The sequence below is a fragment of the Oncorhynchus masou genome, chromosome 3 (genome assembly GCF_036934945.1).
Source record: "Oncorhynchus masou masou isolate Uvic2021 chromosome 3, UVic_Omas_1.1, whole genome shotgun sequence".
NCBI lineage: Eukaryota > Metazoa > Chordata > Actinopteri > Salmoniformes > Salmonidae > Oncorhynchus > Oncorhynchus masou.
In genome coordinates, this window is record NC_088214.1 from 6,240,704 (window position 1) to 6,264,974 (window position 24,271).

The following is a 24,271-nucleotide window of genomic DNA, read 5'->3' on the forward strand; positions in this document are numbered from 1 at the left end:
GGTGAGGGAGAGGAGAGGGAGAGAGGAGAGAGGTACTGTGGGGTAGAGAGGAGAGGAGAGGAGAGAGGTACTGTGGGGTAGAGAGGAGAGGAGAGGAGAGGGAGAGGAGAGGGTACTGTGGGGTAGAGAGGAGAGGAGGGAGAGGAGAGGGAGAGGAGAGGAGAGGAGAGGAGAGAGAGAGAGGTACTGTGGGGTAGAGAGGAGAGGAGAGAGGTACTGTGGGGTAGAGAGGAGAGGAGAGGAGAGGAGAGGGAGGAGGAGAGAGGTACTGTGGGGTAGAGAGGAGAGGAGAGGAGAGGGTAGAGGGAGAGGAGAGGTACTGTGGGGTAGAGAAGAGAGGAGAGGAGAGGAGAGAGGTACTGTGGGGTAGAGAGGAGAGGAGAGGTGAGGAGAGGAGAGGAGAGGAGAGGAGAGGAGAGAGGGTACTGTGGGGTAGAGAGGAGAGGAGAGGAGAGGAGAGGAGAGGAGAGGGAGAGGAGAGGAGAGGGAGAGGAGAGAGGAGAGGAGAGAGGTACTGTGGGGTAGAGAGAGAGGAGAGGAGAGAGGAGGGAGAGGAGAGGAGAGAGGTACTGTGGGGTAGAGAGGAGAGGAGGGGGTAGAGGAGAGGAGAGGAGAGAGGTACTGTAGTGTAGAGAAGAGAGGAGAGGAGAGAGGTACTGTGGGGTAGAGAGGAGAGAGGAGAGGAGAGGGAGAGGAGAGAGGAGAGGAGGTACTGTGGGGTAGAGAGGAGAGGAGAGGAGAGGAGAGGAGAGGAGAGGAGAGGAGAGGGAGAGGAGAGAGGTACTGTGGGGTAGAGAAGAGAGGAGAGGAGAGGAGAGGAGAGAGGTACTGTGGGGTAGAGAGGAGAGGAGAGAGAGTGAGGAGAGGGAGAGGAGAGAGGTACTGTGGGGTAGAGAGGAGAGGAGAGGAGAGGGAGAGAGAGGTACTGTGGGGTAGAGAGGAGAGGAGAGGGAGAGGAGAGGAGAGAGAGAGGTACTGTGGGGTAGAGAGGAGAGGAGAGGAGAGGAGAGGAGAGAGGTACTGTGGGGTAGAGAGGAGAGGAGAGAGGTACTGTGGGGTAGAGAGGAGAGGAGAGGAGAGGAGAGGAGAGAGGTACTGTGGGGTAGAGAGGAGAGGAGGAGAGGAGGTAGGAGAGGAGAGGAGAGGAGAGAGGTACTGTGGGGTAGAGAAGAGAGGAGAGGAGAGAGGTACTGTGGGGTAGAGAGGAGAGGAGAGGTGAGGAGAGGGAGAGGAGAGGAGAGGAGAGAGGTACTGTGGGGTAGAGAGGAGAGGAGAGGAGAGGGAGAGGAGAGGAGAGGGAGGAGAGGAGAGGAGAGGAGAGGGGAGAGAGGTACTGTGGGGTAGAGAGGAGAGAGGAGGAGAGGAGAGGAGAGGAGAGGAGAGAGAGAGGTACTGTGGGGTAGAGAGGAGAGGAGAGGGAGAGGAGAGGAGAGAGAGGTACTGTAGTGTAGAGAAGAGAGGAGAGGAGAGAGGGTACTGTGGGGTAGAGAGGAGAGGAGAGGGGTACTGTGGGGTAGAGAGGAGAGGAGAGAGAGAGGAGAGAGGTACTGTGGGGTAGAGAGGAGAGGAGAGGAGAGAGGTACTGTGGGGTAGAGAGGAGAGGAGAGGAGAGAGGTACTGTGGGGTAGAGAGGAGAGGAGAGGAGAGGAGAGAGGGTACTGTGGGGTAGAGAGGAGAGGAGAGGAGAGGAGGTACTGTGGGGTAGAGAGGAGAGGAGGGAGAGGAGAGGAGAGGAGAGGAGAGGAGAGGAGAGGAGAGGAGAGAGGTACTGTGGGGTAGAGAGGAGAGGAGAGGAGAGGAGAGGAGAGGAGAGAGGTACTGTGGGGTAGAGAGGAGAGGAGAGGAGGGAGAGGAGAGGAGAGGAGAGGAGAGGAGAGGAGAGGAGAGGAGAGGAGAGAGGTACTGTGGGGTAGAGAGGAGGGAGAGGAGAGGAGAGGAGGAGAGGAGAGGGAGAGAGGAGAGGAGAGGAGAGGGTAGAGAGGAGAGGAGAGGGTACTGTGGGGTAGAGAGGAGAGGAGAGGAGAGAGGTACTGTGGGGTAGAGAGGAGAGGAGAGGAGAGAGGTACTGTGGGGTAGAGAGGAGAGGAGAGGAGAGGAGAGGAGAGAGGTACTGTGGGGTAGAGAAGAGAGGAGAGGAGAGAGGTACTGTGGGGTAGAGAGGAGAGGAGGATGGGTTTAAGAAGACAAGTCTCCACTCTACACATTATGTGCATGTCAGTGTGATTACATGGATGTGTTAAGAGTGTCTAAGCCTATGGATTACGTGTGTGTGTGTGTGTCTGTCTGTCTGTCTGTCTGTCTGTCTGTGTGTGTGTGTCTGTGTGTGTGTCTGTGTGTGTGTGTGTGTGTGTGTGTCTGTGTGTGTGTGTGTGTGTGTGTGTGTGTGTCTGTCTGTCTGTCTGTCTGTCTGTCTGTCTGTCTGTCTGTCTGTCTGTCTGTCTGTCTGTCTCACCAGGTGAGGTAGATGTTGTCCTGCTCTGTATACTAGGACTGGGGGAGAGAGAGGAGAGTGAAGGGTCCCCCTCCTCTACTGGTGAACGCCTGGACTCTGATGTCATAGGTGGTGTCGTGTTTCAGCCCCTGGATGGTCATGTGTGTGTCCATCGTCCTGTTAAGACAAGATACCAATTTCATTTTTCAGAGCATATTTTCACACAGACGTGCATCATAACAACAACGATAACAACAGATACATTATATAAAGCACTGTCTATAGAACCAATAACATACGGAGCAATGTAGGACAGGGGGACAGGACAGGGGGACAGGACAGAACCAATAACATACAGAGCAAAGTAGGACAGGGGGACGGGACAGGGGGACAGGACAGAACCAATAACATACAGAGCAAAGTAGGACAGGGGGACAGGACAGGGGGACAGGACAGGGGGACGGGACAGGGGGACAGGACAGGGGGACGGGACAGGGGGATGGGACAGGGGGACGGGACAGGACAGGGGGACAGGGCAGGGGGACAGGACAGGGGGACAGGACAGGGGGACAGGACAGAACCAATAACATACAGAGCAAAGTAGGACAGGGGGACGGGACAGAGGGACAGGACAAGGGGACAGAAGATAGTAGGGGTGGTGTACAGAAGATAGTAGGGGTGGTGTACAGAAGATAGTAGGGGTGGTGTACAGAAGATAGTAGGGGTGGTGTACAGAAGATAGTAGGGGTGGTATACAGAAGATAGTAGGGGTGGTGTACAGAAGTTAGTAGGGGTGGTGTACAGAAGATAGTAGGGGTGGTGTACAGAAGATAGTAGGGGTGGTGTACAGGAGATAGTAGGGTTGGTGTACAGAAGATAGTAGGGGTGGTGTACAGAAGATAGTAGGGGTGGTGTACAGAAGATAGTAGGGGTGGTGTACAGAAGATAGTAGGGGTGGTGTACAGAAGATAGTAGGGGTGGTGTACAGAAGATAGTAAAGGCGGCAGGGTTGCCTAGTGGTTAGAGCGTTGGACTAGTAACCGGAAGGTTGAAAGTTCAAATCCCCGAGCTAACAAGATACAAACCTATCGCTTTAAATGAGCATATACTGTAATCAATCAATCAATGGATCAATAGTGAATAGTACCTGTTGGTGCTGTTGGTGTGGCTGTTGATGTCTCTGTACACCACAACATACTGCAATATCTTCCCATTCCTCTCAGACAGCGCTGGGGGATCCCACGCCAGCTGGGTGGTCGACGTGGTCAACCTAAAAACGCTAGCGTGGGTTAGTAGGTGCACGCTGCCTATTGGCTTTCGGCAATCTAGTCCTACGGGACGTCGTTGAGACCCCACCCCCCCCATCATTATTCACACACCGGATATTGGTATCTCTCTCTATCTGACTCTGTACTGTCACCTCTCTCACTCACGCATGCACACGAACACACACGCAGGTACACACACACACGCAGACACACACACACACACGCAGGTACACACACACACACACACGCAGGTACACACACACACGTAGGTACACACACACACACACACACGCAGGTACACACACACACACGCAGGTACACACACACACGCAGGTACACACACACACAGGTACACACACACACACGTAGGTACACACACACACACACACACACACACACACACACACACGTAGGTACGCACCCTGTCACGCAGAGTTTTAAGGGGTACCCGCTGGGCACGTCTTCTTGCGTGCTGATCTCCTTGACGTAGGCCTCTCCGGTACCGGCGCGGTTCAACGCACTCAGCCGGAACACGTAGGTGGCGCCCTTGAGCAGTCCGGTGACGGTGTGATGGTCGACCGTCCGTTTGAATTCCCGTGAGGTGTACGCCTGGATTCAATTAAAGTGGATTTTTATATTTTTTGGGGGGTCGGCAGTAAATAATACACAGTGTCTTCGGGAAAATACTCAGACCTTTATTTCCACATTTTCACAATAAAAATCCTCAGCAATCTACACACAATAGCCCATAATGACAAAGCGAAAACAGGTTTTGAGAAATTTTTTGCAAGTTTTTAAAAAAAAAAAAAAAAAACAGAAATACCTTATTATATTATATATTAGTATTCAGACCCTTTGTTATGAGACTCGAAATTGAGCTCAGGTGCATCCTGTTTCCATTGATCATCCTCGAGATGTTTCTACAACTTGATTGGAGTCCACCTGTGGTAAATTCAATTGATTGGACATGAGCTGGAAAGGCACACACCTGTCTATATAAGGTCCCACAGTTGACAGTGCATGTCGAAGGAATTGTCCGTAGAGCTCCGAGACAGGATTGTCAAGACACAGATCTGGGGAAGGGAACCAAAACATTTCTGCAGCATTGAAGGTCCCCAAGAACACAGTGGCCTCCATCATTTTTTAATGGGAGAAGTTTGGAATCACCAAGACTCTTCTTAGAGCTGGCCAACTGGCTAAACTGAGAAATCTGGGGAGAAGGGCCTTGGTCATGGAGGTGACCAAGAACCACATGGTCACTCTGACAGAGCTCTAGAGTTCCTCTGTGAAGATGGGAGAACCTTCCAGAAGGACAACCATCTCTGCAGCACTCCACCAATCAGGCCTTTATGGTAGAGTGGCCAGACGGAAGCCACTCCTCAGTAAAAGGCACATGACAGCTCGCTTGGAGTTTGCCAAAAGGCACCTAAAGATTCTCAGAACATGAGAAACAAGATTCTCTGGTCTGATGAAACCAAGATTGAACTCTTTGGCCTGAATGCCAAGCATCACGTCTGGAGGAAACCTTCCACCATCCCTACGGTGAAGCACGGTGGTGGCAGCATCATGCTGTGGGGATGTTTTTCAGTGGCAGGGACTGAGAGACTAGTCAGGATCGAAGCAAAGATAAACGGAGCAGAGTACAGAGAGATCCTTGACGAAAACCTGCTCCAGAGCACTCAGGACCTCAGACTCGGGTGAAGGTTCACCTTCCAAAGGACAACGACTCTAAGCACACAGCCAAGACAACGCAGGAGTGGCTTCGGGACAAGTCTCTGAATGTCCTTGAGTGGCCCAGCCAGAGCCCGGACTTGAACCCGATCAAACATCTCTGGAGGGACTTGAAAATAGCTGTGTAGCGATGCTCCCCATCCAACCTGACAGAGCTTGAGAGGATCTGCAAAGAAGAATGGGAGAAACTCCCCAAATACAAGAAGGCTCAAGGCTGTAATCGCTACCAAAGGTGCTTCAACAAAGTAAAAGGTCTAAATATTTATGTAAATGTGATATTTCAGTTTGACATTTTTTAAAATAAATTTGCTTTAAAAAAAATATATGTTTTTGCTTTGTCATTATGGGGTATTGCTTTGTCATTAAGGGGTATTGCTTTGTCATAATGGGGTATTGTGGTGTCATTATGGGGTATTGTGGTGTCATTATGGGGTATTGTGGTGTCATTATGGGGTATTGTGATGTCATTATGGGGTATTGTGATGTCATTATGGGGTATTGTGATGTCATTATGGGGTATTGTGGTGTCATTATGGGGTATTGTGATGTCATTATGGGGTATTGTGATGTCATTATGGGGTATTGTGATGTCATTATGGGGTATTGTGGTGTCATTATGGGGTATTGTGATGTCATTATGGGGTATTGTGATGTCATTATGTGGTATTGTGATGTCATTATGGGGTATTGCTTTGTCATTATGGGGTATTGTGATGTCATTATGGGGTATTGTGGTGTCATTATGGGGTATTGTGATGTCATTATGGGGTATTGTGATGTCATTATGTGGTATTGTGTGTAGATTGATGAGGGGAAAAAAACAAACATTGAAATAATTTCAGTATTAGGCTGCAACGTAACAAAATGTGGAAAAAGTCAAGGGGTCTGAATACTTCCCGAAGGCACCGTATGTCAATATCATGAGCCTTTGATCTCAGAGAATAGTACTGAAAGCAGTAATTAAAGGGGAAGTTGAAACCCGAACCAACGATTACAGTTCCTCCTGGCCTACAGACTACTTTCACGTTGAGGAAGTTGGAGCCATATACATCAAGATCAAAATCCCGAAACTTCCCTTTTAAAAACATTTATTTCCAAAGCCGTCCTAGGACCGTATTCGGAAATCGTCTCTGTGCGCTGGTCTAGAATCAGGTCCTTCCTTATCCATGTTATCATATTCATTATGATCTAAAGGGCCTAAACTGATCCTTGATCAGCAACTCTGGAGATGCTTCATGAATACAGGATGGTAACAGACATTTACCGTGTCCTCTCGGAGTCTGTACTGCAGCTGGTAGCCCATCATTTCTCCCACCATGTCTTTAGGAGGCTGCCACTGGATCAGGGCGGTGTCACTGTTAGTGGTGCTGATCATCATGGTGGGGCGACCCGGAACTGTGGGGGGGGGGGGTAAGAGAAGATATATGAGGTAAGCTTCATACATCACACAGGCCGACCCCTCAGCCATACAGTCTTGATCAGTTTGGCCCTGAGATACACAACATTCTCTCTGCAGAACATCTGAGTTCTCCTCCTGCTTCTCTATAACCACCCTGCCAAGCTTCGTGTGTTAGATGTCATCACCCCCCCACAGCGGCTAGTAACGGTATCTCAACCCCCACAGAGGCTAGTAACGGTATCTCACCCCCCCCAGAGGCCAGTAACGGTATCTCAACCCCCCCAGTGGCCAGTAACAGCATCTCAACCCCCCCAGAGGCCAGTAACGGTATCCCCCCCCCTAGTGGCCAGTAACGGTATCCCCCTAGTGGCCAATAACGGTATCCCCCCCTAGTGGCCAGTAACGGTATCCCCCCTAGTGGCCAGTAACGGTATCCCCCCCTAGTGACCAGTAACGGTATCCCCCTAGTGGCCAGTAACGGTATTCCCCCCTAGTGACCAGTAACGGTATCCCCCCTAGTGGCCAGTAACGGTATCCCCCCCCCCTAGTGACCAGTAACGGTATCCCCCCTAGTGGCCAATAACGGTATCCCCCCTAGTGGCCAGTAACGGTATCCCCCTAGTGACCAGTAACGGTATCCCCCCTAGTGGCCAGTAACGGTATCCCCCCTAGTGACCAGTAACGGTATCCCCCCTAGTGGCCAATAACGGTATCCCCCCTAGTGGCCAGTAACGGTATCCCCCCCAGTGGCCAGTAACGGTATCTCCCCCAGTGGCCAGTAACGGTATCCCCCTGGTGGCCAGTAACGGTATCCCCCCTAGTGGCCAATAACGGTATTCCCCCCTAGTGACCAGTAACGGTATCCCCCCTAGTGGCCAGTAACGGTATCCCCCCCCTAGTGACCAGTAACGGTATCCCCCCTAGTGGCCAATAACGGTATTCCCCCCTAGTGGCCAGTAACGGTATCCCCCCTAGTGACCAGTAACGGTATCCCCCCCCCTAGTGGCCAGTAACGGTATCCCCCCTAGTGACCAGTAACGGTATCCCCCCTAGTGGCCAGTAACGGTATCCCCCCAGTGACCAGTAACGGTATCCCCCCTAGTGGCCAGTAACGGTATCCCCCCAGTGGCCAGTAACGGTATCCCCCCCGGTGGCCAGTAACGGTATCCCCCCGGTATCCCCCCAGGCCAGTAACGGTATCCCCCTAGTGGCCAGTAACGGTATCCCCCCAGTGGCCAGTAACGGTATCCCCCCTGGTGACCAGTAACGGTATCCCCCTGGTGGCCAGTAACGGTATCCCCCCCCCCAGTGGCCAGTAACGGTATCCCCCCTGGTGGCCAGTAACGGTATCCCCCCCCTAGTGGCCAGTAACGGTATCCCCCCTGGGGGCCAGTAACGGTATCCCCCCCTAGTGGCCAGTAACGGTATCCCCCCTGGTGGCCAGTAACGGTATCCCCCCTGGTGGCCAGTAACGGTATCCCCCCCCAGTGGCCAGTAACGGTATCCCCCCCCCAGTGGCCAGTAACGGTATCCCCCCCCCAGTGGCCAGTAACGGTATCCCCCCAGTGGCCAGTAACGGTATCCCCCCTGGTGGCCAGTAACGGTATCCCCCTAGTGGCCAGTAACGGTATCCCCCCTGGTGACCAGTAACGGTATCCCCCCTAGTGGCCAGTAACGGTATCCCCCCCTAGTGGCCAGTAACGGTATCCCCCCTAGTGACCAGTAACGGTATCTCACCTGTGACCGGTGGTGGTGATGACCCCCAGCTGACCAGTAACGGTACCCCCTCCCTTGGTGGCCAGTAACAGGTAGGTGGTCCCGGAGTGGCCAGTGATGGTGGCCTCCTGAGAGAAGCAACATATGGTCATGGGTTAGAGGTTATCAAGGGTTTGGGTCAGGGGTAAGGTATCCCCACGCAGACTGTGTGTGTGTGAGCGACACGGTATCCCCCTTCATGTATCCAAAAATGGCCACCCCCCAAGAATGCATCGCCACAAACACCACACACACTTATTTGCCAGTAAGCTTGGCATCCCCCACACACACAGACACACACACCCACAGTGGCCACACCTTTATCCCCACCTACAGTGTCTAGTTTGATGCCAATTCAGAAACATTGAATAAATGAATTTTCCATCAACACTGACATGTAAAATGGAGAAAGGTTCCCCCCCTGTTGTAAAGAAGGTACTGTGTCTGTGGACCAAACACACCCCCAGAGAAACAAACAGAGGAACCAGTAACAGGGCCCCGTGTGTCAGTGGCCATACCTGGGTCATCCCCCTGGGGCACAACGCCAGTACATTTATATCCCCCTGGTGGCCAGATGGACCCGGTATCAAACCCAGAAGTGGAACAGTAACGGTATCCCCACACAAAGGCCACAACACAAAGATATCCCCACACACACAGCACACACAAAAGATACACACACAAAGTGGCCACACAGACCCCCAAAGTGGCCAGTAAAGATATCCACAGACACACACATGGACATACACACAAAGATATCCACAGACACACACACAAAGATGGCCACAAAGATACACACACAGATCCCCACAGACACACACAGTAACGGTATCCCCCTAGTGGCCAGTACACGGTATCCCCCACACACACTGGCAGTAATGGTATCCCCCACTAGTGGCCAGTAACGATATCCCCGCCCCTAGTGGCCAGTAACGGTATCCCCCCCCTAGTGGCCAGTAACGGTATCTCACCTGCTCCGGTGGTGGTGATGACTTTAGCTTTGCTACGCGCCCCGTCTCCCTTGGTTGTGTAGGCTGCCACGGTAACAGAGTAGGTGGTCTCGGAGTGTAGACCAGTGATGGTGGCCTCCTGAGAGAAGCAACATATGGTCATGGGTTAGAGGTTAGGGGTCAAGGGTTTGAGGTCAGGGGTTAGTGGTGTCACGTGTCAGACTGTGTGTGTGTGTTTAGCGACACCTGCAGTCTCCCTCTCCTATTCTCTCACTGTGATCCAAAATGCCACCCCTTAACAATCAACGATTTAATTTCCTAATCACAAAACATTAACAGTCTTTATAAACCTGGAGAGTGTTTTTACAGCTTGGGATGATAGATAGTTAAAGGGATGATGATAGATGGATGATAAAGGAGTGAGTTAATAACATTTAACAGTCCATCCACCTGGACAGTGTTTTTAGTTTGATGATAATGGATGAAACATTGAATTAAATGATGATTTTAAAGGAGCATCAAAGGGATGATGATAAAATGGAGAAAGGGATGATTTTGATGGATGATAAAGGAGTGAGTAAAGTGTGATGATCGATGGATGATAAACACAAACCCATGATGAATGGATGAAACAGAGAGTTAAAGGGATGATACAGGGCCCCGTTAAAGGGATGATCAGATGGTCATAAAGGAGTGATGTTAAAGGGATGATAAAGGAGTGATTAAAACATTTGATGGATGATAAAGGAACAAACCGGAAACAGATGAAACAGTGAGTGGATGATGATAGATGGATGATGATAAAGATGGACCCGTAACAAACCGGAAACAGAAGTGGTTTGGAACTGCAAGTTGTCTCTCTGTGATACCTCATCAACTATAAAGAGACACACAAAGAGACCACACAGACAAAATTGTGAATTTTCAAAAACCTTTTAACTTTTATACACAAAGATGCAATTACTGATAATCAGAATCACAGAATTACACTTTTTACTGCCTGACTACACATCTGGGCTGTCTGGGAAAGTCATGGGGCTTCTGACGGCTGTTTAGGTAAAGGGTACACACCTGCTACGCTGGGACCGAGAGACTGAAGAACAGCTTCATCTCAAGATACCATCAGAGGTCATACCTGGGTCACACAGTAGGGCACACCGTATCAAAACAGCTTCTATCTCAAGGCCATCAGTGGTCATTCCTGGGTCACGTTCAGTAGGGCACAACGATCAAAACAGCTTCTATCTCAAGGCCATCAGTGGTCATACCTGATCACACACAGGGCACAACGTATCAAAACAGCTTCATCTCAAGGCCATCAGTGGTCATACAAAGATCACACACACAGGGCACAACGTATCAGTCAATGTGTCGGTCAGTCAATATGAGTGCAACATAAGGTATGTGAGGACAAAGTTACACATAGAGGATGATGATATGAGTGCGGAGTGAGTTAAAGGGATGATGATAGATGGATGATGTGAGTTAAAGGGATGATGATAGATGGATGATAAAGGAGTGAGTTAAAGGGATGATGATAGATGGATGATAGAGGAGTGAGTTAAAGGGATGATGATAGATGGATGATAAAGGAGTGAGTTAATAAAGGGGTGATAGATGGATGATAAAGGAGTGAGTTAAAGGGATGATGATATATGGATGATAAAGGAGTGAGTTAATAAAGGGGTGATAGATGGATGATAAAGGAGTGAGTTAAAGGGATGATGATAGATGGATGATAAAGGAGTGAGTTAAAGGAATGATGATAGATGGATGATAAAGGAGTGAGTTAATAAAGGGGTGATAGATGGATGATAAAGGAGTGAGTTAAAGGGATGATGATAGATGGATGATAAAGGAGTGAGTTAAAGGGATGATGATAGATGGATGATAAAGGAGTGAGTTAATAAAGTGATATATGGATGATAAAGAAGTGAGTTAAAGGGATGATGAGATGGATGATAAAGGAGTGAGTTCAAACATTTAACAGTCTATATAAACCTGGAGAGTGTTTTTACAGTCGGGATGATAGATGGATGATAAAGGAGTGAGTTAAAGGGATGATGATAGATGGCTGATAAAGGAGTTAAAGGGATGATGATATGAGTTAAAGGATGATGATAGATGGATGATAAAGGAGTGATAAAGGAGTGAGTTAAAGGGATGATGATAGATGGATGATAAAGGAGTGAGTTAAAGGGATGATGATAGATGGATGATGATAGAATGGATGATAAAGGAGTGAGTTAAAGGGATGATGATAGATGGATGATAAAGGAGTGAGTTAAAGGGATGATGATAGATGGATGATAAAGGAGTGAGTTAATAAAGGGATGATATATGGATGATAAAGAAGTGAGTTAAAGGGATGATGAGATGGATGATAAAGGAGTGAGTTCATAACATTTAACAGTCTATATAAACCTGGAGAGTGTTTTTACAGTCGGGATGATAGATGGATGATAAAGGAGTGAGTTAAAGGGATGATGATAGATGGCTGATAAAGGAGTTAAAGGGATGATGATATATGGATGATAAAGGAGTGAGTTAAAGGGATGATGATAGATGGATGATAAAGGAGTGAGTTAAAGGGATGATGATAGATGGATGATAAAGGAGTGAGTTAAAGGGATGATGATAGATGGATGATAAAGGAGTGAGTTAAAGGGATGATGATAGATGGATGATAAAGGAGTGAGTTAATAAAGGGATGATATATGGATGATAAAGAAGTGAGTTAAAGGGATGATGAGATGGATGATAAAGGAGTGAGTTCATAACATTTAACAGTCTATATAAACCTGGAGAGTGGTTTTACAGTCGTTCTAAGTTGTCTCTCTGTGCTCCCTCATCAACTATAAAGAGAGACTGGAGGAGACCAGAGAGAGAAAATTGTGAATTTTCAGAAAACCTTTTAACTTTTATAGAGGAAAGTGCAATTACTGTAATCAGAATCACAGAATTACCTTTTTACTGCCTGACTCCGTGATCTGGGCTGTCTGGGAAAGTCACATGGGGCTTCTGACGGCTGTTTAGGTAAAGGGTTCGCTCTACCTGCTACGCTGGGACCGAGAGACTGAAGAACAGCTTCTATCTCAAGGCCATCAGTGGTCATACCTGGGTCACGTTCAGTAGGGCACAACGTATCAAAACAGCTTCTATCTCAAGGCCATCAGTGGTCATACCTGGGTCACGTTCAGTAGGGCACAACGTAACAAAACAGCTTCTATCTCAAGGCCATCAGTGGTCATACCTGGGTCACGTTCAGTAGGGCACAACGTATCAAAACAGCTTCTATCTCAAGGCCATCAGTGGTCATACCTGGGTCACGTTCAGTAGGGCACAACGTATCAGTCAATGTGTCGGTCAGTCAATATGAGTGCAACATAAGGTATGTGAGGACAAAATACAGCAGATGAAAGGAGTGAGTTAAAGGGATGATGATAGATGGATGATAAAGGAGTGAGTTAAAGGGATGATGATAGATGGATGATAAAGGAGTGAGTTAAAGGGATGATGATAGATGGATGATAGAGGAGTGAGTTAAAGGGATGATGATAGATGGATGATAAAGGAGTGAGTTAATAAAGGGGTGATAGATGGATGATAAAGGAGTGAGTTAAAGGGATGATGATATATGGATGATAAAGGAGTGAGTTAATAAAGGGGTGATAGATGGATGATAAAGGAGTGAGTTAAAGGGATGATGATAGATGGATGATAGAGGAGTGAGTTAAAGGGATGATGATAGATGGATGATAAAGGAGTGAGTTAAAGGAATGATGATAGATGGATGATAAAGGAGTGAGTTAATAAAGGGGTGATAGATGGATGATAAAGGAGTGAGTTAAAGGGATGATGATATATGGATGATAAAGGAGTGAGTTAATAAAGGGGTGATAGATGGATGATAAAGGAGTGAGTTAAAGGGATGATGATAGATGGATGATAGAGGAGTGAGTTAAAGGGATGATGATAGATGGATGATAAAGGAGTGAGTTAAAGGGATGATGATAGATGGATGATAAAGGAGTGAGTTAAAGGGATGACAGATGGATGATAAAGGAGTGAGTTAAAGGGATGATGATATATGGATGATAAAGGAGTGAGTTAAAGGGATGATAGATGGATGATAAAGGAGTGAGTTAAAGGGATGATGATATATGGATGATAAAGGAGTGTGACAGTATTTTTTATCGAATGGGATCTCTTCCTTTTTTCTTTCATCAAGTCATCATCTAGGATCTCTGGAGATCAGAGCCGTCCCTCACAGGGGAGTGGACCTGGTCATCATCTAACACATTATTATAATGTGCTGCATTATAACACCATTATGAGAGAGTGTGTGTGTGTGTGTGTGTGTGGTGTGTGTGTGTGTGTGTGTGTGTGTGTGTGTGTGTGTGTGTGTGTGTGTGTGTGTTTTTTTAGATGTTATTGTTGTTACATAACACACCAAGTAAATCACACAGTTAGTCCATCACCATCTTGGTCTTTCATTGGGTTATAATGGGGTTAAAGTATCAAGTGGTATATCAGCAAGCCCAAAATAGAGAAAAAAAAACACACACACACACACACACACTGAGCATTCCTGATGGTCTCAACGCAGCTGATGGGGAGAAAGCAAAACATTCCCAACACAACCCAAACCAGAACCTTCCCAGCACACTGTACACACTAGAGTTACTCACATACTCTGTGGACTCCTCAATATTCCACTGATGGGAGAGAGACAGACATATGGGGGAAAGAGGGGGATGGAGAGATGAGTAACAGACAACAAAACAGAAAAAAAGATATGCCTTTTTTTCCTCTACAGACAGACAAATGTGGGTGTCAATAGTGTTATCACACATTAGAGAAAGAGAGAGGGAGACAGAGGGATAATAAAGAGAGAGAGATAGAGAGAGACAGAGGGGTTTGCTTTCAAGATAATCATGAATCTGTGAGAGGAGGAGGAAAGAAAGGGAGATAGAAAGAGAGAGATAAAGAGAGGCAGAGAGAGAGAGAAAGAGAGAGAGAGCAATAGAAAGAGAAAGAGAGACAGAGAGAGATACAAAGAGAGAGACAGAGGATAGAGATAGAAAGAGAGAGACACAGAGAGAGAGATATAAAGAGAGATAGAAAGAGAAAGAGAGATAGAGAGACAGAGAGAGAGAGAAAGAGAGAGATAGAGAGAGATATAGAGACAGATAGAAAGAAAGAGATAGAGAGAAAGAGAGATATAGAGACAGAGAGAGATAGAGAGAGAGAGAGATATAGAGACAGAGAGAGATCGAGAGAGAGAGAGAGAGAGAGAGAGAGAGAAGAGACAGAGGATAGATATAGAAAGAGAGAGAGATAGAAAGAGAGAGAGAGAGAGAGAGAGAGAGACAGAGAGAGAGAGATAGAGAGAGGAGACATGGAAAGAGAATGCAGAATTAAAAGGTGTGCACCTTGACTCCTGAAGGCCTCTACTTGGAGCAGAGCGGTAACTAACAACAGTCTGGAACAGTCTCTGAACGTTGATTGGTTCAGTAGATGTCCTGCCTCGTTATCCATGTTGTGTACCAAACAGAACCCTATTCTAAATGCTGCACTACTGTTGACAAGAGCCCTATATAGGGAATAGGGTGCCATTTGGGACTGCCCTAGTCTGAAGGAAATGTATCATTTTCAATAGCTGCTCACCAAAGACAACAACATTCAGAGAGCCATACAGAGAGAGAGACATGCAGAGAGAGACATAGAGAGATAGAGAGACACACAGAGAGAGAAACACACAGAGAGACATAGAGAGATATAGAGACACACAGAGAGACACACAGAGAGCAAGACATAGAGAGAGAGAGAGACGCAGAAAAAGAGAAACCCACACAGAGAGACACGGAGAGAGACAAAGAGACAGAGAGCGACACACAGAGAGACGCACAGAGACACAGCGAGAGACACAGAGAAAGAGAGACAAAGAGAGAGAGACACACACAGAGACACAGACACAAAGACAGACACAGAGAGAGACATAAAGAAAACACACAGAGAAAACTTTAGCCAGCCTGCATAGTGATAGTTTTTATTCACCATAGTAGCCAATGTCTTTGCACAAATGAAAGTACTAAAAACAGTTGTCAGGTTTTTGTCCTGGAAGTATGAAATAGTACACAGTATATATATATATATACGCAGTGCCTTGCGAAAGTATTCGGCCCCCTTGAACTTTGCGACCTTTTGCCACATTTCAGGCTTCAGACATAAAGATATAAAACTGTATTTTTTTGTGAAGAATCAACAACAAGTGGGACACAATCATGAAGTGGAACGACATTTATTGGATATTTCAAACTTTTTTGGATGGGCAGCAACGCTCCCCATCCAACCTGACAGAGCTTGAGAGGATCTGCAGAGAAGAATGGGAGAAACTCCACATTTTTTATATATATATATTTTTTAAATGTAACCTTTATTTAACTAGGCAAGTCAGTTTAAGAACAAATTCCTATTTACAATGACGGCCTACCGGGGAACAGTGGGTTAACTGCCTTGTTCAGGGGCAGAACGACAGATTTTTACCTCATCAGCTGTGCCAATACAGGTGTGCCAAGCTTGTAGTGTCATACCCAAGACGACTCGAGGCTGTAATCGCTGCCAAAGGTGTTCCAACAAAGTACTAAGTAAAGAGTCTGAATAGTTATGTAAATATATTTCAGTTTTGTAAAAAAAAATATATACATTTGCGAAAATGTCTACGCTGATGGACAATAAACTACAGAGCAGGAGTTTTTAAAGTCTGAGACAATGAGCCTCCTTTAAGATTATTTAAGTGATTTTCTTTTTTTATATAAACATATTATAGCGAGAGACAGGCCTAATAATTATTCATTATTAGACAACAGAATACAGTTGGACTTTCCTTTCACGCCTCTACCTGACACTCTCTGGGGAGGCGATAGAGTATATTAGATTTGAATATACACCATATTATACAGCGTTTAAAAAAAAATATATAGAGTATATCGGAAACTTTCTTTCCATGCTGAGTAGATCCAGTGGGATGTGAAAGCCTGTTAGAAGCTGTGGGGCTTTGACGGTGCAGACCGTAAAATGCTACGCTAGCCCTGTCATCTCCCCCTGCTAATACCACTCTACACTGCTACGCTAGCCCTGTCATCTCCCACTGCTACTACCACTCTACACTGCTACGCTAGCCCTGTCATCTCCCCCTGCTAATACCACTCTACACTGCTACGTTAGCCCTGTCATCTCCCCCTGCTAATACCACTCTACACTGCTACGCTAGCCCTGTCATCTCCCCCTGCTAATACCACTCTACACTGCTACGTTAGCCCTGTCATCTCCCCCTGCTAATACCACTCTACACTGCTCTCCCCTGCTACGCTAGCCCTGTCATCTCCCCCTGCTAATACCACTCTACACTGCTACGCTAGCCCTGTCATCTCCCCCTGCTAATACCACTCTACACTGCTACGCTAGCCCTGTCATCTCCCCCTGCTAATACCACTCTACACTGCCCTACGCTAGCCCTGTCATCTCCCCTGCTGCTACCACTCTACACTGCTACGCTAGCCCTCTCATCTCCCCTGCTGCTACCACTCTACACTGCTACGCTAGCCCTGTCATCTCCCACTGCTACGCTATCATCTCCCCCTGATAATACCACTCTACACTGCTACGCTAGCCCTGTCATCTCCCCCTGCTAATACCACTCTACACTGCTACGCTAGCCCTGTCATCTCCCCTGCTGCTACCACTCTACACTGCTACGCTAGCCCTGTCATCTCCCCCTGCTAATACCACTCTACACTGCTACGCTAGCCCTGTCATCTCCCCCTGCTAATACCACTCTACACTGCTACGCTAGCCCTGTCATCTCCCCCTGCTAATACCACTCTACACTGCTACGCTAGCCCTGTCATCTCCCCTGCTGCTACCACTCTACACTGCTACGCTAGCCCTGTCATCTCCCCTGCTAATACCACTTTACACTGCTACGCTAGCCCTGTCACTCTCCCCTCTCCCCTGCTCTCCCCTGCTACCACTCTACACTGCTACGCTAGCCCTGTCATCTCCCACTGCTACCACTCTACACTGCTACGAAGCCTCCCCTGCTAATACCACTCTACACTGCTACGCTAGCCCTGTCATCTCCCCCTGCTAATACCACTCTACACTGCTACGCTAGCCCTGTCATCTCCCCCTGCTAATACCACTCTACACTGCTACACTAGCCCTGTCATCTCCCCTGCTAATACCACTCTACACTGCTACGTTAGCCCACTACGACCACTCTACACTGCTACGCTAGCCCTGTCATCTCCCCTGCTGCTACCACTCTACACTGCTACGCTAGCCCTGTCATCTCCCCCTGCTGCTACCACTCTACACTGCTACGCTAGCCCTGTCATCTCCCCCTGCTAATACCACTCTACACTGCTACGCTAGCCCTGTAATCTCCCCCGCTAATACCACTCTACACTGCTACACTAGCCCTGTCATCTCCCCTGCTAATACCACTCTACACTGCTACGTTAGCCCACTACGACCACTCTACACTGCTACGCTAGCCCTGTCATCTCCCCTGCTAATACCACTCTACACTGCTACGCTAGCCCTGTCATCTCCCCCTGCTGCTACCACTCTACACTGCTACGCTAGCCCTGTCATCTCCCCATGCTGCTACCACTCTACACTGCTACGCTAGCCCTCTCATCTCCCCTGCTAATACCACTCTACACTGCTACACTAGCCCTGTCATCTCCCCCTGCTAATACCACTCTACACTGCTACGTTAGCCCACTACTACCACTCTACACTGCTACGCTAGCCCTGTCATCTCCCACTGCTACTACCACTCTACACTGCTACGCTAGCCCTGTCATTTCCCACTGCTACTACCACTCTACACTGCTACGCTAGCCCTGTCATCTCCCACTGCTACTACCACTCTACACTGCTACGCTAGCCCTGTCATTTCCCACTGCTACTACTACTCTACACTGCTACGCTAGCCCTGTCATCTCCCCTGCTACTACCACTCTACACTGCTACGCTAGCCCTGTCATCTCCCCTGCTACTACCACTCTACACTGCTACGCTAGCCCTGTCATCTCCCCTGCTACTACCACTCTACACTGCTACGCTAGCCCTGTCATCTCCCCTGCTACTACCACTCTACACTGCTACGCTAGCCCTGTCACCTCCCCCTGCTGCTACCAGAGAGAAAGAGAGAGAGAGAAAGAGAGAGAGCGAGCCAGAGAGAGAAAGCGAGAGAAGGCGAGAGAGACTTGTTTTGTGGAACGAACGGATCACGCTATTTTGAATGGGGAGGAATGCAAATGTGATGACACGGCTGAGTTGAGGAAGGAGGGAGAGAGAAGGAGGGAGGAAGGAGGGAGAGAGAAGGAGGGAGGAAGGAGGGAGAGAGGAAGGAAGGAGGAGACGTGGAGTGAGGAAGGAGGGGATGAAGAGAAGTGGAGAGAGGAAGGAGAGAGGAAGGAAGGAGAGAGGGAGGGAGGAAAGAGGGAGGAAGGAGGGAGGAAGGAAGAGACATGGAGAGAGGAAGGAGGGAGAGACGTGGAGAGAGGAAGGAGAGAGGAAGGAGGGAGGAAGAGATGTGGAGAGAGGAAGGAGGGAGAGACATGGAGAGAGGAAGGAGGGAGGAAGGAGAGAGGAAGGAGGGAGGAAAGAGGGAGGAAGAAACGTGGAGAGAGGAAGGAGGGAGAGACGTGGAGAGAGGAAGGAGGGAGGAAGAGACGTGGAGAGAGGAAGGAGGGAGAGACGTGGAGAGAGGAAGGAGAGAGGAAGGAGGGAGGAAGAGACGTGGAGAGAGGAAGGAGGGAGAGACGTGGAGAGAGGAAGGAAGAGACGTGGAGAGAGGAAGGAGTGTTTTTGATTGACAGAGAGAAACAAGCTGAGATGGTGCTTCTTCTTTCTCTCCTGCCCTTGTTCATTTCCTTCATTCATCTCTCCTCCATGCTGAGGCAGGCAAGGCCACAGAGTTACTGAAGCATAGCACTGTATCTCTCTCTCACACACACACACACACACACACACACACACACACACACACACACACACACACACACACACACACACACACACACACACACACACACACACACACACACACACACACACACACACACACACACACACACACACACACACACACCTGCATAGGATGCGAGTTGAGTGGAGTTGGAGTAAGGAGGGCGAGGAACGGAGCGTACGTAATTTGCAGTACATGCTCTGCCAAACATTTTTCCATTTCTTCCATCGCGGTTCTTTTAATTAGGCCTGTTCTGTGGTACGTATTCAGCCTCACCAGAGATGTTGATAGGAGTTCCAACAAACAGGTCACGCAGCCTGTGTCACTGACGTCAAGACAACCAATAAAAACCCGTTCAGCAAGCGGCAGAGACATTCTGACTACTATGCAGGTTATTGTAAAAAACAAACAAATAGAGGAGTCTTAGTTTGTAACTGTGCTAGAGTTGTAAAACTGTAAAAATGTCACAGAACCAGTTCCGACCAGTTCCGACCAGTCACGACCATTTCCGACCAGTCACGACCAGTCATGACCAGTCACGACCAGTTACGACCAGTCACGACCAGTCACGACCAGTCACGACCAGTCACGACCAGTCACAACCAGTTCCGACCAGTTCCGACCAGTCACGATCAGTTACGACCAGTCACGACCAGTTCCGACCAGTCACGACCAGTTCCGACCAGTTCCGACCAGTCACGACCAGTTCCGACCAGTCACGACCAGTTCCGACCAGTCACGACCAGTCACGACCAGTCACGACCAGTTCCGACCAGTCATGATCAGTTACGACCAGTCACGACCAGTCACGACCAGTTCCGACCAGTTCCGACCAGTCACGACCAGTCACGACCAGTTCCGACCAGTCATGATCAGTTACGACCAGTCACGACCAGTCACGACCAGTTCCGACCAGTCATGATCAGTTACGACCAGTCACGACCAGTTCCGACCAGTCACGACCAGTCACGATCAGTCACGACCATTTCCGACCAGTCACGACCAGTTCCGACCAGTCACGACCAGTTCCGACCAGTCACGATCAGTTACGACCAGTCACGACCAGTCACGACCAGTTCCGACCAGTCACGACCAGTTCCGACTATCAGATCTTCCATATCATAGAGAAATAAACAATGGGTTTTTATCACAGCAGTCTCATATCGTCAGGCTGGTTCAGTAGCCAACGACATGTTGATGAAATGTTGATAGACTGCTTCAAAACCAAATGGTACATAGTCACTAAAGTAGATGGGGGGGCGGTTTGTTACATTATATTTTTTAAACAAAATCTAAAAATAAATGGAGGGAATTTGGAGCAGCAGCTTTGTCTTCCTGTGAGCGCTGAGCGATTTGTAACGGAGCTTAAGAGGTAAAGACAGCTCCATGATCGACGAGTGGGATTTACACCTGCTCAAACGCACGCACGCACGCACACACGCACACACACACACACACACACACACACACACACACACACACACACACACACACACACACACACACACACACACACACACACACACACACACACACACACACACACACACACACACACACAGGTTCTAATGAAGGGTAAAACATTGATGAAGGTTAAAACCACTGACCCTGGTAATGATCGTAGTGGGACTGTAGGTTCTAGTAGTGATCCCAGGTTAAAACCACTGACCCTGGTAATGATCGTAGTGGGACTGTACTAGGTTAAGTACACTGAGTGTACAAAACATTAAGAACACCTGCTCTTTCCCTGACATAGACTGACCGGGTGTCACGTCTTCCGCCGTAGTCGGTCCCTCTCCTTATTTGGGTGCTGATCCATTTTCCATTGGTTTTGTCTTGTTTACCATCACACCTGGTTCCAATCCCATCAATTACATGTTGTTGCAAGTTCAAATCCACGAGCTGACAAGGTACACATCTGTCGTTCTGCCCCTGAAGAAGGCAGTTAACCCACTGTTCCCAGGCCGTCATTGAAAATAAGAATTTGTTCTTAACTGACTTGCCTAGTAAAACAAAGGTAAAATAAATAAAAAAATGTAACCCTCTGTTTCCCCTCATGTCCTGGTCGGTGATTGGTTGTTGTTGTATTGATGCGCCGGGTTTTGCCCCCTCTTATTTTAATTTGTATACTTTGGTTTTCTGAGTTTTTGTATATTCATTAAACAGCTCCGTTTTATACCAAGTTCACTCTCCTGCGCCTGACATCGCTGCCCCCATTAAACCAGGCGAAAGCTATGATCCCTTATTGATGTCACTTTGTTAAATCCGCTTTTTTAAGTGTCCAGAGCTGGGATTTAATCCACAATCTACAGAACAGGAAGTCACTGCTGAGAACACTGTGCCCTCCACACACAATAGTAGTTAGAGTGTTGGGCCAGTAATCAAAAGGTTATTCATGTCTGAATTTAATTAACCCTATCCCAAACCTTAACCAATCAGAATTAACCCTATCCCAAACCTTAACCCTGAACATAACCAATCAGCATTCATCCTATCTTAAACCTTAACCCTGTACATAACCAATCAGCATTCATCCTATCTTAAACCTTAACCCTGTACATAACCAATCAGCATTAATCCTATCCTAAACCTTAACCCTGAACATAACCAATAGCCAATCAGCATTAATCCTATCCTAAACCTTAACCCTGAACATAACCAATAGCCAATCAGCATTAATCCTATCCTAAACCTTAACCCTGAACATAACCAATCAGCATTAATCCTATCCTAAACCTTAACCCTGAACATAACCAATCAGCATTAATCCTATCCTAAACCTTAACCCTGAACATAACCAATCAGCATTAATCCTATCCTAAACCTTAACCCTGAACATAACCAATCAGCATTAATCCTATCCTAAACCTTAACCCTGAACATAACCAATCAGCATTAATCCTATCCTAAACCTTAACCCTGAACATAACCAATCAGCATTAATCCTATCCTAAACCTTAACCCTGAACATAACCAATCAGCATTAATCCTATCCTAAACCTGAGACTGTGATATCCTGTTGACTGCTCTAGTAATACCTTAGTATCCTAAGGTGAGTTAACATGGCTTCCTCTTCCATAATGGCATTCTCTAGCCAATGACTTCTAGTGGCTAGCAGGCAAGCAAGCACAAAGAGAGAGAGAGAGAGAGAGAGAGAGAGAGAGAGAGAGAGAGAGACAGAGAGAGAGAGAGAGAGGAGAGAGAGAGAGAGAGAGAGAGAGAGAGAGAGAGAGAGAGAGAGAGGAGAGAGAGAATGTATAAATGAGATGCTATACGGGGGCAACAAGGGTGTCGAGACAACGAACAAAACAAACGCGTGTTCACGCAACTTAATTCCCTGAGTACAAACCAAAGGTCCCCTCTTGTTTAAAGATATTCATGAATCTGCAAATCCTTAGGGTTACAGACTTAGAGCTGTTCGTTTTCATCTCCCTGCATTAATGCAACATGGGTAAATCGGTTTTGGTGGCAGAGAGAGAGAGACAGAGAGGGTGAGAGAGAAAGCAGAGAGAGTGCGAGAGAGAGAGAATGAGGGTGTGAGAGAGAGAAGAGAGCATGAGGGTGTGAGGAGAGAGAGAGAGAGAAGAGAGAGAGAGAACGAGGGGTGAGAGAGAGAGAGAGAGAGAGAGAGAACGAGAGAGAGAGAGAGAGCAGAGGGTGTGAGTGAGAGAGAGAGAGAGAGAGAGAGAGAGAGAGAACGAGGGTGTGAGTGAGAGAGAGAGAGAGAGAGAGAGAGAGAGAGAGAGAGAGATTGAGGGTGTGAGAGAGAGAGAGAGAGAGAGAGAGAGAGAGAGAGAGAGAGAGAATGAGGGTGTGAGTGAGAGAGAGAGAGAGAGAGAGAGAGAGAGAGAGAGAGAGAGAATGAGGGTGTGAGTGAGAGAGAGAGAGAGAATGAGGGTGTGAGTGAGAGAGAGAGAGAGAGTGTGAGAGAGAGAGAGAGAGAGAGAGAGAGAGAGAGGGTGTGAGAGAGAGAGAGAATGAGAGAGAGAGAGAGAGAGAGAGAGAATATATATAACGTATGACCAGGGGTAACAAGGCAGTGTAGTAACATGTATTAACCCTCAGCCACAAAGGAACAGGATCGATCCCACTAAGCCCTTCTGATGTAAAACATACATGAAATATTTAACAGCTGTGAAGCATTAGCATAAAACCTGGTTGCAGTACACTAATCTCTGAGGGGATACGGCTCCGAGTGCAATTGGGAGTCAAGTGGCACAGGTTAAGGAAGAGGAAGGGAGGGGGGGGGGAACATTTAAAGAAGAAGAGAAGGATTGTGATAAATAAATGGAGTTGTGAACACAGACACATTTCCACATCTGTTCCCTGCTCTAGTGGTAAGGAAAGGGTTGATGTTTGAGAATGGTAGAGAAGTAAAGAGAGAGAGAGAATGATTGAGAGAGAGAGAGAGAGAGGACAGGTTAGAGAGAGGAGAGAGGGGAACATTTAAAGAAGAAGAGGGTTGATGTTTGAGAATGGTAGAGAAGTAAAGAGAGAGAGAGAATGATTGAGAGAGAAGAGAGAGAGAGAGAGAGGGAGAGAAGAGAGAGAGAGAGAGAATGATTGAGAGAGAGAATGATTGAGAGAGAGAGAGAGAGAGAGAGAGAGAGAGAGAGAGAGAGAGAGAGAGAGAGAGAGAGAGAAGAGAGAGAGAGAGAGAGAGAGAGAGAGAGGGGGACGAAGAGAGAGGAA

The 24,271-nt window shown here is 47.8% G+C and overlaps 1 protein-coding gene across 1 annotated transcript in view; it reads right to left on the bottom strand.

The window, feature by feature from the left end:
- Positions 1 to 24,271, bottom strand: part of LOC135509245 (receptor-type tyrosine-protein phosphatase F-like) — a 626,176-nt gene that overhangs the window by 102,397 nt on the left and 499,508 nt on the right. The window contains 7 exon segments of the mRNA XM_064929741.1: positions 2,453 to 2,492; positions 2,494 to 2,608; positions 3,579 to 3,701; positions 4,121 to 4,308; positions 6,695 to 6,825; positions 9,556 to 9,673; positions 14,226 to 14,252. Of these exon segments, the coding sequence (XP_064785813.1) occupies positions 2,453 to 2,492; positions 2,494 to 2,608; positions 3,579 to 3,701; positions 4,121 to 4,308; positions 6,695 to 6,825; positions 9,556 to 9,673; positions 14,226 to 14,252 (742 nt within the window).